At 34.6% G+C, this 21820-nt stretch overlaps 3 protein-coding genes across 3 annotated transcripts in view; 2 read left to right on the top strand and 1 right to left on the bottom strand.

Moving 5' to 3' along the window:
* Positions 1 to 752: 752 nt before the first annotated feature.
* Positions 753 to 4081, top strand: LOC108911975. Its single transcript, XM_023456070.1, has 5 exons — positions 753 to 929; positions 1053 to 1343; positions 1400 to 1668; positions 2489 to 2635; positions 3880 to 4081. The coding sequence occupies exons 1-5, from the start codon at positions 813 to 815 to the stop codon at positions 4079 to 4081; spliced, it is 1026 nt and encodes a 341-aa protein (XP_023311838.1). The 5' UTR covers positions 753 to 812.
* Positions 4082 to 5046: 965 nt separating this feature from the next.
* Positions 5047 to 13839, top strand: LOC108911974 (zinc finger protein 142-like). Its single transcript, XM_023456069.1, has 7 exons — positions 5047 to 5163; positions 5812 to 5997; positions 9992 to 10291; positions 10348 to 10613; positions 11647 to 11919; positions 12310 to 12530; positions 13808 to 13839. Exons 1-7 carry the CDS (start codon positions 5047 to 5049, stop codon positions 13837 to 13839), a joined length of 1395 nt encoding a protein of 464 aa, XP_023311837.1.
* A 5778-nt stretch (positions 13840 to 19617) lies between these two features.
* Positions 19618 to 21820, bottom strand: part of LOC108911976 — an 11897-nt gene continuing 9694 nt past the window's right edge. Inside the window, exon 2 of the mRNA XM_018717073.1 lies at positions 19618 to 21574. Within this exon, the coding sequence (XP_018572589.1) occupies positions 19680 to 21569 (1890 nt within the window). The 5' untranslated portion in view covers positions 21570 to 21574 and the 3' untranslated portion in view covers positions 19618 to 19679. The remainder of the gene's footprint in view (positions 21575 to 21820) is intronic.

The following is a 21820-nucleotide window of genomic DNA, read 5'->3' as shown; positions in this document are numbered from 1 at the left end:
AACCAGAATCTGCCTGCTGTTCACGATTTCGTCTTTGAGATGGGACCGGTTCACTCAAACGGGTACGAAGTGTGATAGCCCAGTGTTCGTGAACGCCCATCGCTTATTTCGATTCCTAACCAATCACAACTATGCTGCCTCTATTGTATATTTTGTGATGCTGCCGTAACAAGCCAAGAAAGTTAGGTTAGAAGTGAGGACTTTGTATTTTTGTTTTTTTGTATTTGTGTTCTATTTATACGTAAAAGAATATCGTTGCAGAGCAATGGATAATGTTAAGGAAACTTCGTGTAGGCTTTGCCTTAAAAATATAACCGATGAAAGTTTTGAAGTGGTAGACAACATTATCAGAGAAATGTTAGATATTCTTTTGCTGAAATTGGTGAGTCATTGAAAAATAATTAAATTTGAACCTAAAGTCTCAAGTATAAAGCAGCTTTTAGAATTTACCTTTTATTTTTCACTACACTTATCCTTTTTCTGTTTAAAGTTGCATATTTTTCAGAAATTTGATAGCCTGAGCAAAAAGGTTATATGTAANTACGAAGGCTGTCCAGGCCTACACGAGATGAGGCAGGATAAAGAGGGATAATCCCCCTCGATCACAAATCATTGAGGCCAATTTCTAGCCATAGAATAATGGCGCGCGCTCATTTCGATTCCTAACCAAGCACAACTATGCTGCCTCCATTGTATATTTTGTGATGCTGCCGTAACAAGCCAAGAAAGTTAGGTTAGAAGTGAGGACTTTGTATTTTTTGTTTTTTGTATCTGTGTTCTGTTTATACGTAAAAGAATATCGTTGCAGAGCAATGGATAATGTTAAGGAAACTTCGTGTAGGCTTTGCCTTAAAAATATAACCGACGAAAGTTTTGAAGTGGTAGACAACATTATCAGAGAAATGTTAGATATTCTTTTGCTGAAATTGGTGAGTCATTGAAAAATAATTAAATTTGATCCTAAAGTCTCAAGTGTAAAGCAGCTTTTAGTATTTACCTTTTATTTTTCACTACACTTATCCTTTTTCTGTTTAAAGTTGCATATTTTTCAGAAATTTGATAGCCTGAGCAAAAAGGTTATATGTAACGTTTGCAGAAGAAAGTTAAATAAGGCGTCAGAATTCAAGTCAACGTGTCTGAATACCGATAACACAATTATTCCTTATGTGGATAGCCAAAAAATGTTACAGCTTGACCTAAGAGAAGTGTACGTGCAGGAAAAGAAAAGTGAATTAGTTTGCAGTCAGAAAATATGTCGATTGTGTATACACCTAGTAGAAAGTGAGTATAGGTGCATAGGTGATGGGGAACTTGAAGCTATTGAGAAATTGGCTCCTGAAATGGTACGAAAAATATTAATTACTTGCATATTTTGTAATTTAACAAAACTGCTTTGTAGAATATAAATATCGTCAAAGATCCCGTTGTTTGTAAGCCATGCTTTGATTCTCTGTGTACTCACAACAGTTTCCTTAAAGATTGCTCAGAGGTAGAAGAGAAAATTAAAAGTAACTTTTATAGTTCAGCCACAGGAAGTCAAATAGATACGTCTCCACTGGAATTATTCGTTAAAACTGAAAACCTGGACGAGGAATTCGATATAAATGAGATGGAAATGTCGATAAAAGCTGAAAGTATTGACATAAAATCGGAAGATGAGGAAAGGAGGTAAGAGAAGACTATTTTAATATTAATTTAAAAAATAGCAGAGCATTGTTTTGATATCTAGGGACGCGAACGATATTTCGATACTTACGGGCTATCGATACTTTTGTTGCGATACTAAGGTATTTTGGTATTGATACATTCCTTTCGATACTTTATTAATATCGATGCTGAGAGAAAAGTATCGTATCGTATTTTCATTGTCTTTACATACAATTTTACTTTGCAAAATTCAAAATTTGGTACGGAATACGCGGGGTATGGAAAAATGCCATGTTTCAATGATGATGAATACATATGGAGAGAGCGTGAGAACTGCAATGACAATACGAACAATTGTAAAGGGCAGATTGAGGCTATAAATAATATTTTATTTATTAAATACATATTTTTTTTACTTGAAATTTGCGAAAATGCGTTACTTAAACGATATTTATTGTTCATTACAGATGTTCTGAAAGCTATATAAAGTATACAGTGTTATAAATAGTGCAGATTCTAGTGTTGTCAAATGTCCAGGTTAGAGTTTTTCTCGAAAACTAGTTTCGGCCGCACAAAAATGCCTTCAGATTCGTGTTTAGCTTGAAAATAGGGAAGTAGGAAAAATTTTGTGGCGGTTTGGGCATTTTACGCTATAGTAAATAAATTGCCTTTATCTTTATTTTTAATATATTTAAAAAAGTTCCATGAAATAGTTTAGAAAGTAGGCACAATTTTCTTACAAATTCCACGACATGATGAACTGTTATGAACTTGTGGTACCAAGATTTAGAAAATCTTGGAACCTACCTAATAATTTTATTTNTAAAAGTAACTTTTATAGTTCAGCCACAGGAAGTCAAATAGATACGTCTCCACTGGAATTATTCGTTAAAACTGAAAACCTGGACGAGGAATTCGATATAAATGAGATGGAAATGTCGATAAAAGCTGAAAGTATTGACATAAAATCGGAAGATGAGGAAAGGAGGTAAGAGAAGACTATTTTAATATTAATTTAAAAAATAGCAGAGCGTTGTTTTGATATCTAGGGACGCGAATGATATTTCGATACTTACGGGCTATCGATACTTTTGTTTCGATACTAAGGTATTTTGGTATCGATACATTCCTTTCGATACTTTATTAATATCGATGCTGAGAGAAAAGTATCGTATCGTATTTTCATTGGCTTTACGTACAATTTTTCTTTGCAAAATTGAAAATTTGGTATGGAATACGCAGGGTACGGAAAAATGCCATGTTTTAATGATGATGAACACATATGAAGAGGACGTAAGAACTGCAATGACAATACGAATAATTGTAAAGGGCAGATTGAGGCTATAAATAATATTTTATTTATTAAATACATATTTTTTTTACTTGAAATTTGTGAAAATGCGTTACTTAAACGATATTTATTGTTCATTACTTACAGATGTTCTGAAAGCTACATAAAGTATTTTTTTCTTGAAAACTAGGATCGACTGCACAAAAATAACTCCAGATTCGTGATCAGCATCCTTTAAAATAAGAGAGTAGGAAAATTTTTAAGTATCCATACTTTTTGTTTTGATCCGAGTAAGTATCGAAAATTGATTTTGATACCGATACTGATATCAAGTATCGATACTATCCTTTTGAACCATGTCCGTACTGATACCTCGTAACTTATATGATTAAATTTGTATCATCTGATGATGAACTAACAAATTATGGGTTTATGTCAGTTATAAACGGCATCGTACAAATTTTTAAACAATCGTCAAGAGTTAGGTTTAACAAATTATTTGAGATCATTATAAAACAATCAGTATGGCGTTAAATCAGATATTGGTACAACGAAGGCTACACTAGATTTCATTCATTCATTAAATTTTTTAACTTCTTGGAATAAAAAGGATAGATCTTACCGAGTTACAAAATAATTAGTGCTTACGTAAGCAGATTGCAAGAAGAATGCCAGGTTGGCCAGGTTTGTTAATTTTTACTATCCTGTTTAATAACACATAATTCATTCAAGTCTAAGAGTCACGGCGATAGGAATAATAGCAAGCACTGAGTTGTTTCTGCGCGGTGGTATAAATGTATAATCAATAATCACATCTCATTAACTTCGAATGTAAATATGCCCCTTTTTTTTGAAACGCAATATTTCGGCATGTGTCACCTGTAACCTCTTAAAATTAAAACTCGATTTTCAAAAATACCCTGTATTTGCAATTTTTTCAGCGACATGCTACTTCAGAGTTCCAATGTTGTACTATTCGAGGAGAGCTACTGTAAAGATGAGGAAGGGTATGGATGTAAACATGAGAATGGATCAGAAGTCGAATCCAAGCAGGAGCGCAAAGTATTGTATAAATGTGGGTCCTGTGACTATAAAACTGAANATGGTTGTCATCACAAAACTGAAAACACGAACACTGGCTAAATACCCTCTGGGTGAAGGCCAAAAAAAGAAGAAGAAGAAGTCATTACGAATTCAAATGGCGAATTCAAATTACAAAATTTTTATTTATTAAATATATTTTTTTTACTTGAAATTTGTGAAAATGCGTTACTTAAACGATATTTATTGTTCATTACAGATGTTCTGAAAGCTATATAAAGTATTTTTTCTCGATAACTAGGATCGTCCGCACAAAAATAACTCCAGATTCGTGATCAGCATCCTTTAAAATAAGAAAGTAGGAAAATTTTTAAGTATCCATGCCTTTTGTTTTAATCCGAGTAGGTATCGAAAATTGATTTCGATACCGATACAGATATCAAGTATTGATTCTTTCCTTTTGATCCATGTCCCTACTGATACCTCGTAACTTATATGATTAAATTTGTATCATCTGATGATAAACTAACAAATTATGAGTTTATGTCAGTTATAAACGGCATCGTACAAATTTTTAAACAATCGTCAAGAGTTAGGTTTAACAAATTATTTGAGATCATTATAAAACATTCAGTATGGCATTAAATCAGATATTGGTACAACGAAGGCTACACTAGATTTCATTAATTCATTAAATTTTTTAACTTCTTGGAATAAAAAGGATAGATCTTACCAAGTTACAAAATAATTAGTGCTTACGTAAGCAGATTGCAAGGAGAATGCCAGCTTGGTCAAGTTTGTTAAATTTTACTATCCTGTTTAATAACGCATAATTCAGTCAAGTCTAAAAGTCACGGCGATAGGAATGATAGCAAGCACTGAGTTGTTTCTGCGCGGTGGTACAAATGTATAATTAATAATTACATCTCATTAACTTTGAATGTAAATATGCCCCTTTATTAGAATAATTTTTTGTGAAACGCAATATTTCGGCATGTGTCACCTAACCTCTTAAAATTAAAACTCGATTTTCAAAAATACCCTGTATTTGCAATTTTTTCAGCGACATGCTACTTCAGAGTTCCAATGTTGTACTATTCGAGGAGAGCTACTGTAAAGATGAGGAAGGGTATGGATGTAAACATGAGAATGGATCAGAAGTCGAATCCAAGCAGGAGCGCAAAGTATTGTATAAATGTGGGTCCTGTGACTATAAAACTGAAAATGAGACATTAGTTCAGAGGCATCTGTTGAAGCATGAAAATCCCTGTCAGGTTCAAATATACAGGTGTAAAGACTGCGATTACAAGACTACATACAACAGTTATATCAAACGGCACCAACTGAAACATAAAGATCCTTCGCAGGTTCAAATGTACAGGTGTAAAACGTGCGATTACGAAACTAAATGCAAGAGTTATATTAAAAAGCACCAACTGATGCATAAAGATCCTTCACAGGTTCAAATGTACAGGTGTAAAGACTGTTATTACGAAAGTAAATACAAGTATGCTATCAAAGTGCACCAACTGAAACATAGAGATCCTTCTCAGGTTCCAATGTACAGGTGTAACGACTGCGATTACAAGACTACGTACAACAGTTATATCAAACGGCACCAACTGAAACATAAAGATCCTTCGCAGGTTCAGATGTACAGGTGTAAAACCTGCGATTACGAAACTAAATACAAGAGTTATATCAAACAGCACCAACTGAAGCATAAAGATCCTTCACAGGTTCAAATGTACCGGTGTAACGACTGTGATTACGAAAGTAAATACAAGTATGCTATCAAAGTGCATCAACTGAAACATAAAGATCCTTCTCAGGTTCAAATGTACAGGTGCAACGATTGCGACTACGAAACTAAATACAAGATGAATATCAAAAGTCATCAGTCGAAACATAAAGATCCTTCGCAGGTTCAAATGTACAGGTGTGACGAATGTGATTATGAAACTGAATTAAAGGGTAACATCAAAAAGCACCAACTGAAACATAAAGAGCCTTCACAGGTTCATATGTTCAGGTGTAACTGCTGTAATTACGAAACTAAATACAAGAATTATCTCAAAAAGCATCAATTGAAACATAAAGATCCATCACAGGTTCAAATGTACAGGTGTAACTACTGCGATTATGAAACTAAATACAGGAGAAGTATCGGACGTCACATGTTGAAGCATAAAGAGGTTTCATAAATGCAAATGGACCAGTATCCTTTGTTTATTTACAACCTAACACAAGGAGTCTTTGAGGAAACCTCAATTGATGCACAAAGAAAGATTTGCAGATGTGAATTATTACCATTCATTCGTTGTGCAAATAAAGAGCGACAAGTGTGGACATGACACCAATACTTTTTCTGTTTCTTACAAATTTAATTGAAAGGTCTAATGTAAAATAAATATACATGATTTTTGTGATAGAAAGCTGTTTACTTCATTAGCGGTTAGTAGTCACATTGAGCCACTCACAATTCAACAAAAGAGATTTTTAAAGATGATGTAAAAAGAATTAACTTACCCTAGTAACGAGTTGTAGCTTGACGCCAAAGTCTTCGATGTAAGACAACTTTATTACTACAACTGTGTTTGTAGGTATCATTATACTGATAATAAGCATGAAATGTCTCATAACTATGAAACCAGAAGAAAACAAAAGTACTTATCTCCTTTTATGTAAAAAAATTTGGGCCAAAGATCACTACTAGATTTAGCCCCTACAACTATACAGGGTGTCCCTGACAGGGATGGACAACGCTTGACCACAACTTCCTTGGATGAAAATAAGACTATTTAGCCTAGTTTCTTTCAAATAATTTGAAAACTAGTTTTCTTAGAAACTTCGAATTTGGTACAGTTATTTTTTTATTTAAGCGCAACATAAATAAAAAATTAGGTGATAATACATATACAGGATGTTCCCTTTCTAGTGCCTGTGTGCCACTGGCTATCCCGTAATTTTTTTGTGTGTACGCCAGTGAAGCCAGAATCTATATTTTTAAAAATAAGCACTATATTTTTATACATTAAGTATAGACAAAAATTCTGATTTGCAAAAAATAATTTATAGCTGCAGCCTCAAAGCATTGAATAATAATGAAGAAACGCCACATTAAAAAAAATAACTACACAGTTTTAGTCTTAGTATGATCAATCAATAAAATAAAAATAAAACAGTAATATTTTAAATAAACCCAAATTGATATTTGTAATCACATTAAAATAATATACAGTAAATGCTCAAAGTAACTTCCTTGTTCTTAAACGCATGCATTAGTTCTTCGAAAATTAAAATGAATTTTATCCAATAATTGTGTATTACCTCTAATAACATTAATTTCATGTTGTATTCTTTCCCATTATTCGTTTTCTGTATTTACTGAAAAGTGGTTGATCGAGGTGACCATTTTAAAGGGGCATTATTTCCTCTACCTATCCACCTGTTAGGATAGTAACCTGTAATAACTAGTCTTTTAATACTCTATTAACAGAACTTTTTGAAAGCTAAATGCCTTGAGGAATTTCTTCGACCCTTTCCAAAATTTGTTCCTCCAGCTGAATAGTTCCAGCTGTACGTTATCCACGATTTAATGTTACAGGTTAAAAATGTATTGTTTCCCGAAGGTGTCTCTCCGCATTAGCAAATGTTTTGTGATTTGGAATTCTTCGATTAGGAAATCTTTCAGCATATGTTCGAACAGTAGCACAACAATTTCCTTCACAATAGCCCAGAACTAATAACATATCAGTTTGTTCAGCAAAAGTATAAATTGCAATAAGAAACAAACTAAGCTAAAATTAAATCACACCTAGCTTGACATTGAACCTTTTAATTATTGTTATGAATTTGTTTCTTTATTATATGACACCTCGTACTAGACTGTTCTAATTATCTTAAATTTAATTTATATTATCTAATGTGTAAAAATGCCAATTTTACTCGAAATCCATAAACGTTTTCAAATTATTTGAGAAAAACTAGGTTATCTGTTCTATATTTAGAAGGCTATATCTCAGCAGGCGTGCATTTTTGTATATAGTTAAGTTAAGCTAAATAGTCTTATTTTCATCCAAGGAACCTGTGGTCAAGCGTTGTCCATCCTTTTCAGGGACACCCTGTATAACACTGTATTTGATTCCTTGAAAGTAGACAATCTATCAATGTATGCATTCAAGAGGACACCTCAGGAAACAATAAGTAAATATTTTTATTAATACAATTAATCCGAATCGACTGATTCCGTAAACATATAAATACTTTTTTGTCTGTATATTTATGTATTTCTTTCCTGTTTTGTTTTATTATACATGTTTGATGTCTTTCTGTGATAGGCATTTTGTGATGTATGTACATATTTTACTTTATGTTCTTGAACCAAGTGTAAACTTATCAAGTATTGTTTATTCGTATAACTTTTAAAATTGTTTTATGTTTTATATACTTTGTATTTTTCTGCAAGTAAATTATTTTATTCTTGGTTTTATAAACGTATTTCGAAATCTCAACCATTTTCGAAATGGTAGAGATTTTTTTATTAAAGTTGGTGTACGTTACATTGGTTGGAGTTTCTAAAGTAACGCAAGATTTGAATTGTGTGCCATTTTCATACCGAAGAGCTGGCAGCATTGTGCAGGATAACGTAGTAATCACGTTGCAGTTTTTATTAAATAAATAAATGGTATATTCAATGTAATTAAAATGTATATTATTATTAATATTACTATAAATTACATTTTAAAATAAAACTTGTAAATATGTAGTTTGTTGAATAAAGAAAAGAGCGAGCCGATGGCGTGCCCGAAATTTGTATTTCTTTGTTCGTGACTGACGGGCGTTGGAGCGGATGGAGTTTCATTTGTATGATTTTTATTTATTTTTATTGTTTTTAATTTTTATCGAAATACAGTTATCACAGTACGTACACAGTCACGGACGTTTATTTTTAATTTATTGAAATTTCCGGAAAAGAGGGGCCTTTTATATACTTTGCGCACGGACCCGGAGAGCCCTTGCTACGCCACTGGTTCGGTATTAACATCTAGAAGCTTTAGAAGTGTTTTGTTGTTTTCTAATTATAGGAGATGAAAAGACAAAGCTAGAGCATCTGGATGTCGATACCGAACTTGCCTTGTTTCGCGGGACATTTCTAACTAGAGATGGGAAATTCGGCTCATTTTGTTGGCCCGGTTCATAGTTCCCAGATGCTCTCGGGGAGCTGGTTTAATTGAGCCGTATTTGTCACAATTTATGCCTTCTCTTCTTAGTACACTGCGATCAGTGTCGTTATTTAGCATACACATGAAATAGATTGTTTAATAGAGTTATGTATTATTTTTATTCAATTATAGGACCTGCTTTCTGTTGACTATTAGCGATTAAGAAAATTTGTAAGAAAAAAAATTTTTTTTAATAAATATTTACTGCTTCTTGGATTTATTTCCTTGTATTTATTTGATTAAAAATGTGTTTCTACTACTTAATTATCGTTTGAGAAGGTGGCGCATGATACAAATACACTCGACACCTGCACTGTATGGATTGCGCAAGTGCGGGTGCACTATTCACGATTTCGTCTGTGACGGGATCGGTTCACTCGAATCGGTACGAATAGGTTATTTGTTATTTCGCCCATCTCTATTCCTAACCAACCACAACCATAAGATCATAAGAAGCCAGGAAGGTTAGGTTAGAAGTGAAGACTTTATATTTTTGTTTTTTGTATCCGTGTTCTATTTATACGTAAAAGAAGATTATTGCAGAACAATGAGTGATGTTAAGGAAACTTCGTGTAGGCTTTGCCTTAAAAATATAACCGATGAAAGTTTTGAAGTGGTAGACAACATTATCAGAGACATTCTAGACGTTATTTTGCTGAAATTGGTAAGACAGTAAAATATAATTAGATTTGATCCTAACAGTCTCAAATGTAAAGTAGCTTTTAGTATTTAACCGTTATTTTCCGCTACACTTATTTTTTTCTATTTAAAGTTGCATATTTTTCAGAAATTTGATGGCAAGTGCAAAGAGGTTATATGTAACATTTGCAGAAGAAAGTTAAATATGGCATCAGAATTTAAGTCAACATGTCTGAATACCGATAACACAATTATGCTTTATGTGGATAACGAAAAAATGTTACAGCTCGACTTAAGAGAAGTGTACATGCAACAAAAGAAAAGCGAGTTAGTTGATATTCCTTGCAGTCAGAAAATATGTCGATTATGTATGCACCCAGTAGAAAGTGAGTTTAGGTGCATACGTGAACAGGAACTTGAAGCTATTGAAAAATTGGCTCCTGAAATGGTATGAAAAATATTAATTACTTGTGAATTTTGTAGTTTAACAAAACTGCTTTGTAGAATATAGATATCGTCAAAGATCCCGTTGTTTGTAAGGGATGCTTTGATTCTCTGTGTACTCACAACACTTTCCTAAAAGATTGCTCAGAGGTAGAAGAAAAAATTAAAAGTGTTTTTGGTAGTTCTGCCACAGGAAGTCAATTAGATACTTCTGCTTTTGGTTTATTCGTTAAAACTGAAAACCTGGACAAGGAATTTGATATTGAGATGGAAATGTCGATCAAAGCTGAATATGTGGACATAAAATCGGAAGATGAGGAAAGGAGGTAAGAGAAGACTATTTTAATATTAATTTAAAAAATACCAGCACATGCTATATGATTAAATTTGTTCTATCTGATGATAAACCAACAAATTAGAGTTTATGTAAGTTATAAACAGTATCGTACAAATAAGCAGATTGCAAGAAGAAAGCCAGTTTGGTCTGGTTTGTTAATTTTTACGCTATTTTAAAGGTATTAGTTAATAATGTTCATCAGGGTTATAAATAATAATGAAGATATAAGAATATATACGAAGACCATAATTTCAAAACAAAAAAATTATTAGAAATGTTAATTCAAAAACCACTCTCATTGAATTAAAATAATTCATTGTATTGAACTTAATTAATTTAATCAGGCGCTTATCTCCTATAAATGATTATCTTTCTCTATGTTTACAATGTGTGAGCCTAATTTTGTATTCAATGAGGGTCCTTGCAGTTTGGAATCAACCCCCAAAGGGGTCGATATAGACCCCTTTGGGAATCGTTGTTCTAACATAAGGGGTGAGGGGAATGACAATTTAAAAGCCAAATAGAACTGACAGCTTTAAAGTACGAAGGTTTTTTCGGTTGTTATGCTGTGGCAAATGTACCTGGAACTACAGACTTACCAAAATGTCCCAACTGTTTGATTTGAATTTTTTATTATTATTATTATTATAGAGGGCAAAAAGTGGCCATGAGAAAATGTTCCTTTTTCAATATTACCTCAAGCAAGGCTGAAATGAAGCAAAAGGGGATTTCCAAAATTTCGGTTTTTCTCAAATATTTCGAAAACTAATCATTTTAGCCTTGATATTTTAGAGGCATAATGTTAGTCCGCTGGTTACGCAACTTTGCCCCCATTTAAGCTAGTTCGTATCTCTTACTGCTTTCGAGATCCCTGTAGTGAGAAGCGAATTTGTAACAGCCTGTATACGACAGTTTATTAGAGTAATTTTTTGTGAAACGCAATTTTTGGCATGTGTCACCTGTAACCTTTTAAAATTAAAAACCTGAATTTCAAAAATACCCTGTATATGCAATTTTTTCAGCGACACGCCACTGCGGACCTCCAATATTGTATCATTCAATGACTGTAAAGATGCAGAAGAGCATGGAAGTGGGATCCGTTTTTCAGCAAAACACGACAGCGATTCGAAAGTATATAAATATGAATCATGTGAGTATGAAACTGAAAATAAGAGGCACCTCTTGAAGCACAAAGATCCTTCAGAGGTCCAAATGTACAGGTGTAACGACTGCGATTACGAAACCAAATACAAATATGCTATCAAACTGCACCAGCTGAAGCATAAAGATCCTTCGCAGGTTCAAATGTACAGGTGTAACGACTGCGATTACGAAAGTATATACAGGAGTTACGTTAAAGATCACCAACTTAAACATAAAGATCCCTCACAGGTTAAAATGTACAGGTGTGATGACTGCAATTACGAAACTAAATTAAGGAGCAATATAAAACAGCACCAACTGAAACATAAAGATCCTTCGCAGGTTCAAATGTACTGGTGTAACGACTGCAATTACGAAACTAAATACAGCAACCATATAAAACAACACCAATTGAAGCATAAGGATTCGTCACAGGTTCAAATGTACAGGTGTAACGATTGTGATTACGAAAGTAAATACAAGAATGCTATCAAAAGGCACCAACTGAAACATAAAGATCCTTCACTGGTTCAAATGTACAGGTGTAAGGACTGCAATTACGAAACTGTGTACAAGATGAATATGAAACAGCACCAACTGCGACATAAAAAGCCCTCGCAGGTTCAAATATACAAGTGTAAGGACTGCGATTATGAAACTAAATACAAGAGTAATATTAAACTGCACCAATTGAGACATGAAGATTCTTCTCAAGTTCAGATGTACAGGTGCAACGAGTGCAATTACGAAACTAAATTAAAGGGTAATATCAAACAGCACCAACTAAAACATAAAGATCCCTCGCAGGTTCAAACGTACAAGTGTAACGACTGCGATTATGAAACTAGATACAGGAGTGGTATCGGACGTCATATGTTGAAGCATAAAGGGTCTTCATAAATGCCAATGTACCGGTGTGTGTTGCTAAAGATCAAACATTAGGAGTCTGAGAAGACCTCAATTGATGCATAAAAAAATGTTCGCGAGTGAATTATCACCTTTTGTTCGTTGTGCAAAATATTGGCAAAAATGGGGGCATTGAATAGCAACAAGTGTGGATATGACAAATCGTAAATATGCGATTATGAAGAAATATAATGATTGCGTTGAAATACATCGGTTGAAACGCGAACACCTGACCGAAACGAAGGCCAACAAGTGATTTTGGAGTAACAGTTGTTGAATTCGCTAAACCCCTAGTTATGCCAACACCTTCTCTGCTTCTCACAATGTGACAGTCCGCTAAATGTGTACATTTAGACAGCGATATTGTCAACTGTGTAGAACATGTAATTAAGGTTCTTATCACCTAAATGATCACTTTCAAGATAATCACGAAACTTTCAGTATAATTAATTATGAACGTGGTTGCATTTTATCACATAGTTTCTGAGTTATGCTTAATCGAAGTTGACTATATTTGGCATAACCCTAATGGCACCGCCTCCAGAAATCTTGTCGTTATGATGAAAACGTTGCTGTAACAGTTACAGCTACAGTAGCTAATAAATAACCCCATTCAATAAACTTCTAACTAGGCTAGGGCTAGACTAATTTGACTATATAAGACTATATGAGACAATAGAAATTCTTCTTCTTCTTCTACGAACTGTTCTAATTTGTGCAGAATTTAAGCTTTAAAACAGGTTAATACATTTGAAAATTGTTTTTCTAATAAAATGGAATGGACTCCCTGCAAACCCTTAGATTTATCTTCATATTTTTATTTCTCGTAGTTGTTTCAAGAAAGACGGACGAGATTTTTAATCAAAATATTACATGTAAAGTAACACTTTACAAGGACCAGATCATCTTTTCAAATTTACACACACCTTGGAATATCCAACAAAAAAAGAATTCTTTGGTCCATTTAGTGTCTTTTTGTGACGTATTTGGAGTTTATATATTTCGTAACTAGGTAAAGAGAACAAACCCCAAAATAAGTTTATTTATTATTAATGGAAAGATAAGATAGATGTTTCCATCATTTTTATTGTTATAAAATCCAGAAAAGCTTTCATTATAGTAATTTTTTTGTAGGTAATACTTTCATGAAGACGAAACTAAAATGACAGGACTACTACAAGGCGGCTATAAATCTAAAACAATTACAAACTTGCTTCGTAGAACAAAATGGCCTTTTCCAACAGTTGCTCCTGACTGCTCTCTGTCAAATCGGTAAAAGTTACATTGTCGTCTATTGCGTCAAAAATGCTCCTGTCGCGAGCCTTAAGCAACCCGGCTAATTCATCTTGCCGATCAGCAATCATGATAACTTTCTTGTGACCAAACGCACTCAGTACTCTCATAATAACGTCGCATAACTCTTGAACGTTTCGACTCTGTGTAGTTTTGTAAATTACCAAGTAAGAATATTGCTCCGATTCGAAAGCTTCGGCCATCATCTTTTGATTTTGTGCAGATTCGCTTGTACTAAGAAACAAAGTTTTGGATTCTTCGTTCGCCAAGAATTTGGACACCTTTAGGAGACTGAGAGTGTAATCGTTCTGAGGAACGATGTGTGATATTCTCTTGGTCGTGGCGACATGAAGTCTGTCTGGTTTTAAAGAAAGCTGGAGGCGCCGCAGCTTCGCTAGCAGCTTATCGCTTCGCAAGCCACAAAAAATTATCTTAGCAGGCAAAGGCGTCAAGTATTCACCACGAATCTCGTCATGCCACTCGATTATCTTACTGTTCAGATGTCTAGCGTAGTCAAGACCGTCGTATCTTTCCGACAAACCCATGTCTACGATTTTATCCTCAATGGCCTGCTCCAAACTCTTACCTCTGGGATACAAAGAAACTATTCGGAAGTCTCTGAGGAAGTTTTTAACGTTTTCTTCTGTGATTAGGTGTTGTTGGTCCACAACGCCATTATAATTGTTAAATTCTTGCAAAAGGACTGGTAGAATTTTGTCTTTGAACGTGTGACAGATACTTCTATTATCTTCGAAATATAACCAGTCATCTTCACTCAAACATCTTGAGTTCACGCAGTCTTCCAACTCATCAAATTTTATACCAGTGTTTGTGCAAAGCGTAACGCTATTTATCTTGTAGTTGTCCTTCACTTTTTGGTACGCGAAGAAGTATTTGGCTAAAGCGAAATCACTGAATTTACTATTATTACTGAACAAATCTATAAGGTGCACCCTTCTCTTCCTATTTCTCCATTTTGCTTGCAAAAGGAAAGCAGAGTTATCCGGCCCAAATTCTAGTACTAAATCATCAAAGTATCTTGCTCTAGAATCTTCGGTGCTTAAACGCCAATGATCGTACTTTTTCAAAGCATTTAACATCACGATACTTAGCAGGTTCATTTCGTACCAGACTCCACCCAAAAATGAAATAGGCGCCTTTCGGAAGCTTTTGGGTGGTGCACCCTTTTCCTCCTCACCAACTGACTGATACCGAGGAGTAAGTTTGGAATATACCGAATCTCTGAAGCCTACAACGGCTGTTTTTACTGGCCTTATGTTTGCTAATGGATAATCACCTAGAGCTTCCGTCAATGGTTCTATAATCTTCGGACTGTTTTGGTCTTCCAATAAGACAATCCTGGTGTTTTCCAAAGAAGCTATCACGGGAAGTTCGTCCAAAAGAACCTGCCGGTCTTCTCCAGCATATCTTACGTACTCCTTGAAGGTGTCGTCGTTTTCAACGCTCCAACCGTGTTTTTTGAATAATTCTTGTAAGGCGTCCCTCAAGAAAGTTGGTCTTGGTCTGGATTCGTAGTAACTGAGGAAATTTTGCCAGTTCATTCTGCGAACTGACGCTATGTCGTCGGTGTAGCAGTCACCGTTAGCTTCTCGATGACCAAATGCTGCGTGGAATAAGCTGTTGGTGTCGTTTGTTGTCGGCCTGACGTCCCATTTTCGCCCCTCATATTCGAAGGTCATTTCGCAGACTCGACTGTACCTGAAAAATGAAACAACCAATTAGTATCAGTCGAGTATCGTGATGGGACCGACATTATTATTTAAAATGTTGTCATAATGGGTACCAGGTAACGATATTGTTATTGTTATTGTTAAAAATGTTTGATAGTGATTCAGGGGAAATACCGAGCGATCCAGAATAATTGAAGCTGTCGTCACATATAAATGTTACGTAAGATATTAAAATTTACTTCCATTTGATCGAAATTACTTTCCATTTTCTTAGATTTCCTTCGGACACGATCTGTCAATTCAGAGACGTTCGTGCTGCCGTGTGCGCTTGCTGTTGTATTTATTTGTATTCACCGATTCTGTTTTTATTTTATATTAATCTTCTAAATAATATCAGTTTAGTTCAACGTTAATAATCTGTTAACTGTTAGTTTCGTGGTAAGTTTAACAGTAAGTAGAAAATTGCTAAAGAAACAAAAGTTACATAGTGTCGATGTATGCTTTCACCCTGGGGGTGAATGCCACCCCTTCTCGGGGGTGGCAATGAAGGCACCCATTTTTTATAATAATAATAATAATAATCTTTATTGCCCAACAGTTATAAACCATTTACAGAGCAAGCAAATAATAATTTTAGAAACAATTAAGTAGTGCCTAAATACAAATCAAATATAGACATACACACATATACACACATACCAAAGATGAAATAACAGTGCAAATGTTATAGTGATGCCTGTGCAACATTTCTTAATTCATTCATACCGCAAAAAAATATATCACATACTTCAGAGATTGCATTCCCATAAGAACTCATTACATTGATTGGTTGATTTTAATCACAAAAAATGCTCTATAACGTTTTTTCCAAAAATTAATATTTTTCGAGTTATTTGCGACTGAAAATGTCGATTTTTCTTCTAAAAAGTGCATGTTTTTCAACCATTTTTGATAAATAACTCTAAAACCTTGCATTTTATCGAAAAACCAATATAAAGCAAAAATAAAGCTTTTGAAATAACGAATCGATTCATTTTTTGTTGATTACCAAGTTATCATTCTCTAAATGTGATTGTTTATTTCTCGGAAAGTAAAATCGAACTTTTACCGTAAAATAATGGCGAAAGAACTAATTTTTCGAAGAAAATGAATATAACCTTTTTTAAAGTGCTTGGAAAGACCTTTAAAATGCTTCTTGAAAAAATTTCGTAGCTCAAAAACTCGCGGAGTTATGTTGGAAAGAAAATAGTCATCTCATTTTTTCGGTGAAAAAAAATCAACAAAATCTATGGCTAAACCATAAAAATAGAAACTAAGCGTAATCCATGTACAGTTGACTTTATTTAGGTACTAATAATAGGCTCTGCAAGTTTGACTGGTTTTGAAGCCTAAATTTAAAAAAAAGTTTGAAATGAAAAAAAAATTTTAATTTAAAAAAAATCCTTTTCGAAATAACTCAAAAACTAAACAAGATACGTGAAAATGCAAGAGTTCAAAATTAAAGTTCTCTTTTTTTATAATATTTACGCTTTCTTTTAATTTTTCTGTAGAGCAAAAATTAACTGAGACATTACGATTTTTAGTTTGCATTTGCCTGTAAGCCCCACCTTCTTTGAGCCCTTAAAACCTAAAAATCTCGAAAACGAAGAGTTCAAGACCCTTCAACTATAAAGGTTGATTTGTAGCTCTTGCAATTCCNAAAATGTTGTCATAATGGGTACCAGGTAACGATATTGTTATTGTTATTGTTAAAAATGTTTGATAGTGATTCAGGGGAAATACCGAGCGATCCAGAATAATTGAAGCTGTCGTCACATATAAATGTTACGTAAGATATTAAAATTTACTTCCATTTGATCGAAATTACTTTCCATTTTCTTAGATTTCCTTCGGACACGATCTGTCAATTCAGAGACGTTCGTGCTGCCGTGTGCGCTTGCTGTTGTATTTATTTGTATTCACCGATTCTGTTTTTATTTTAATTTAATTTATCGTTAATCTTCTAAATAATATCAGTTTAGTTCAACGTTAATAATCTGTTAACTGTTAGTTTCGTGGTAAGTTTAACAGTAAGTAGAAAATTGCTCAAGAAACAAAAGTTACATAGTGTCGATGTATGCTTTCACCCTGGGGGTGAATGCCACCCCTTCTCGGGGGTGGCAATGAAGGCACCCATTTTAATCGCAAAAATCAATAGAGGGATGAATTCTAAGTAAAAAATGCTCCATAACGTTTTTTCCAAAAATTAATATTTTCCGAGTTATTTGCGATTGAAAATGTCGATTTTTCATCTAAAAAGTGCATGTTTTTCAACCATTTTTGATAAATAACTCGAAAACCTTGCGTTTTATCGAAAAACCCATATAAAGCAAAAATAAAGCTTTTGAAATAACGAATCGATTCATTTTTTGTTGATTACCGTAGATGTAATAATAACCGAGTTATCACTCTCTAAATGTGATTGTTTATTTTTCGGAAAGTAAAATCGAACTTTTACCGTAAAATAATGGCGAAAGAACTAATTTTTCGAAGAAAATGAATACAACCTTTTTTAAAGTGCTTGGAAAAAACTCGCGGAGTTATGTTGGAAAGAAAATAGTCATCTCATTTTTTCGGAGAAAAAATCAACAATAAAATCTATGGCTAAACCATAAAAATAGAAACTAAGCGTAATCCATGTACAGTTGACTTTATTTAGGTACTAATAATAGGCTCTGCAAGTTTGACCGGCTTATAATGCCTAAATTTAAAAAAAAGTTTGAAATGAAAAAAAAAAATTAATTTAAAAAAAATCCTTTTTTTCTAAATAACTCAAGAACTAAACAAGATACGTCTCTTTTTTATAATATTTTTCCTCTCTTTCAATTTTTCTGTAGAACAAAAATTAATTGAGACATTACGATTTTTAGTTTGCATTTGCCTGTAAGCCCCTTCTTTGAGCCCTTAAAACCTAAAAATCTCGAAAACGAAGAGTTCAAGACCCTTCAACTATAAAGGTTGATATGTAGCTCTTGCAATTCCCTGCAAATTTCTTTTTGGAGCGATAAAAAATATTAAAACTTAAAAAAGTTATCGTGAAAAAACGAATCGTATTATTCAGTGAAAATTGTCGGATCGTGTAAATGGCTTAATTTTTTATAGTTTCCGAGGCGTAATATACGAACAAACACACACACGCACATGTCCAAACAGAGGAAGTCGACAGTGATGATATGTAAATTTTTGATAATAAAATATAATAATTGTATAATGCACAAATAATTTTTATTTTCCCTTTCACTAATTACATAATTTAAGTTTGAAGTTTTAAGTAATCTGGTTGAATTTAGTAATGTATCGTTGAGTGTTTTGAAACAGGTAAAAATTCTTCAATTCCTCATTAAGGGTTGTTTTTAAGGGTTGAAACGTTGCAATGAATCATCAGTGGGCGGTTTTTGAGGGTTGAAACGTTGCAATAAATCATGTATTATTTCATAAACAGTAAAAAATTTTCAATTCTTCATTATTGCTCCGTCAAAACATTTGAGAGCCGCGAAAACTATTTTTTTTTTCCTCAAAGGGTGGATTTTAAAGGTTGAAATGTTGCTACAAATCAAAAATTATTATTCAAAACAAAAGAATGCTTATTCTGTCGACATAACACTTAAATCTATGGTTTTTACGTTTCTTGCAAGAAGAGTTAGTTTTCACCATCTAAAAACAATAAGCACACATTATGGATATATAACTTTTGTAAAGGAGGGTGAAATGAGGTTACTCACCAATTTTCATGAAAATCGGTGCGTTTGTCAAGAATTCGGAGGTAATACCCTATTTTTACCGTTGATTACTGGACTATATCATGAGCTTATCTGCTTGGTTGCAAATGCAGTTTTTTAAATAAAGAAGCATGAAAATATTATTTATTAATTTGTCCTGGAAATTATCTTTTCGGGAAAAAAGCAAATATTCTGTCATGTGTACTATATCTCTTTATTTAACAAAAAAATTAACTTAAATAAACACTGCAACATAATACAAATTCATATCGACGTATGGAAGAACTGAATCACCCTCATCAGCAGTCTGTTCTGACTTTCCATCGACAAATCATTGAAGGAAATATTTTCGTAAACTTCCTCATAGTTATCCCCGTTTTTCTTTCTCAAAACCTCCGCCAATCGGTCAGATTTACCAGTAATGAGTATAACTCTCTTCCAAGCGTATTTCTTAAGTACGTTTGTAATTTTATCAGACATCGCCTCTGTCGAAACCGCGTCGGAAGCTTTGAAGCAAGCTACCAAGGTGTCGTACCCAGACCTTTCGAACGCTTGCACCATCTCGATCTGTGTAGCAAAATATTCGTTGGGACTCAAAAAGAGACACTTCCGTTTAGTTGTGTACAAAGCGCAGTACGCTTTTATCATGTTCAAGACATACCCCCTTCTGGATTCAATATGCAGCAGTCGCTTTGTCCTGCTGTAGCTCAGGCTGTCGCCATCGACGTGCATGTGGAAGTTGCGCAGCTTCTCGCAGAATTTGGTGCTGCGGAACTCGCTGAGGAAGATCTTCAGTGTGTCTCGGGTGAGGTACCTTCCTTGCTTTCCCTCGAACCACTCCATCATCTTGTTGTTTACGAACTTGGCACAGTCCTTGGTTTCGTATTTGTTGCAGTGTTGTTCTCCGTGAAGCATCTCTTCGATGACGACATCCAGATCGCCTTCCGTGGGGTAACCGGTAACCAGCTGGAATTTAGAAAGAAATTCCTCGACTTGATCGTAGTCGAAAACGTTTTCGTGAAAGCTTTGATTTTTCAAATTATTTTCTTTGTACTCCTTTACTTTTTCAATCAGGAAAGGTACGACGGTTTCATCGAAAGTGTAGCACTGGTGATTCATATCTTTAAAATACAAAAGGTCGTTGTCTCCAAGGGACCCCTTCTTGATTTCCCTGGCGCTACACCCTTTAGCGACCCTTAGCTCGGTGTTAGTACACAAAATCATCTTTTGAACATCGAAAGTGCTTTTTATCTTTTGATAAGAAAGGTAGTACATAGGAAGACTGAAGTCATCTTTGTCGGAGTTTGTTTGGTACAAGTCGTCGTAGGTAACACATTTCTTCTGCCTGTGCTTGGCTTGAAGTAAGAAAGCTTTCATTGCATTTCCTCCTTCGGGCGGGGTCTCCAACACCACGTCATCAAATTTACCCGCGCATTTATTTTCTGTGGACAGCCAAAAGCTGTCGTTGAGCTTCGACGCTTTCAACAGATAAATCGTGAGTAGGTCTATTTGGTACAGGCTACCCTTTATACCTGCCGAGCCACTCAGTTTCGAGTAGCATTTCCTTGTAGGTATAACTCTGTCTTCTTTTTCTTCTACCTCTCCTTCCGGCTCCACCGTCGATTCCTCCAGTGATAACTTAAGAGAGGGTGTTTCGTACCTGTCGAAGCAAAGACTAACGTAATCGTTGTCGCGTACACAAATGACAGCTTCCTCCACATCTGCCTTGATCTTCCAGGGGTAATTTCCCAGGAGGTTTTCCTCCGGGTCAAATATGCAAGGTACTTCTTTGTCTTCCGTGAACACCACTATGACTGTATTTTCTAGAGCTGAGATAATGGGAATTTCCTTTAAACTAACTGCTTGCTCTGAAGAAGACAGTCCGTCAGTAAGACCCTTATAAAGTGTGAAGTAGTCTTCATCTGATTCTATGGCATTTAGGATTTTCTCCAGTCGCTCCTTGAGAGGTTGTGGTTTCGTTAGGCTTTGGAAATATGTGAGGAAGTTCAGCGAGCATCTCCTCCTAAAGTTGGCGTCTCTGTCTAGACGAGGCCGTCCTTCGCCAAATACTGCATGGAAAAAACTGTTGCCGCCAGATACAGTAGGCTGTGGGCGCCATCTCCTGCCGTTGTAAGTGTACTCTTTTTCGGACATCTTACCTGAGGAAGAAAGATGAACGCCCATTAGGGTAACTAGGAACATGGTCGGAAATTATACAGGGTGATTCAGTCATAATGTCATTAATTTTAAGAGCAGGTAGAGAAAAATGAGTATAATACGGTGGCGCAGGCCCGGATCCAGAGGGTGTGGCGATGTGGCGATCGCCACCCCCAAAGCACAACATTTTTTAAAGATCTTCAATTTCTCCAAACGACAACAGGCAGTTAGTCGATATTAATGCAAGT

Source organism: Anoplophora glabripennis, unplaced genomic scaffold, assembly GCF_000390285.2.
Source record: "Anoplophora glabripennis isolate ALB-LARVAE unplaced genomic scaffold, Agla_2.0 scaffold1010, whole genome shotgun sequence".
Lineage (NCBI taxonomy): Eukaryota > Metazoa > Arthropoda > Insecta > Coleoptera > Cerambycidae > Anoplophora > Anoplophora glabripennis.
Note: the sequence above shows the minus strand (reverse complement) of the source record. Positions and strands in the feature narration are given on the sequence as shown.

Excerpts from the sequence above, each read along its gene's own strand:
- LOC108911974 (XM_023456069.1), top strand. The coding sequence starts at position 5,047 with ATGCTACTTCAGAGTTCCAATGTTGTACTATTCGAGGAGAGCTACTGT. Across the intron at positions 10,614-11,646 it reads TCGGAAGATGAGGAAAGGAG|CGACACGCCACTGCGGACCT; the intron begins GTAAGAGAAGAC and ends CAATTTTTTCAG. Across the intron at positions 11,920-12,309 it reads CTGAAGCATAAAGATCCTTC|GTGTAAGGACTGCAATTACG; the intron begins GCAGGTTCAAAT and ends TCAAATGTACAG.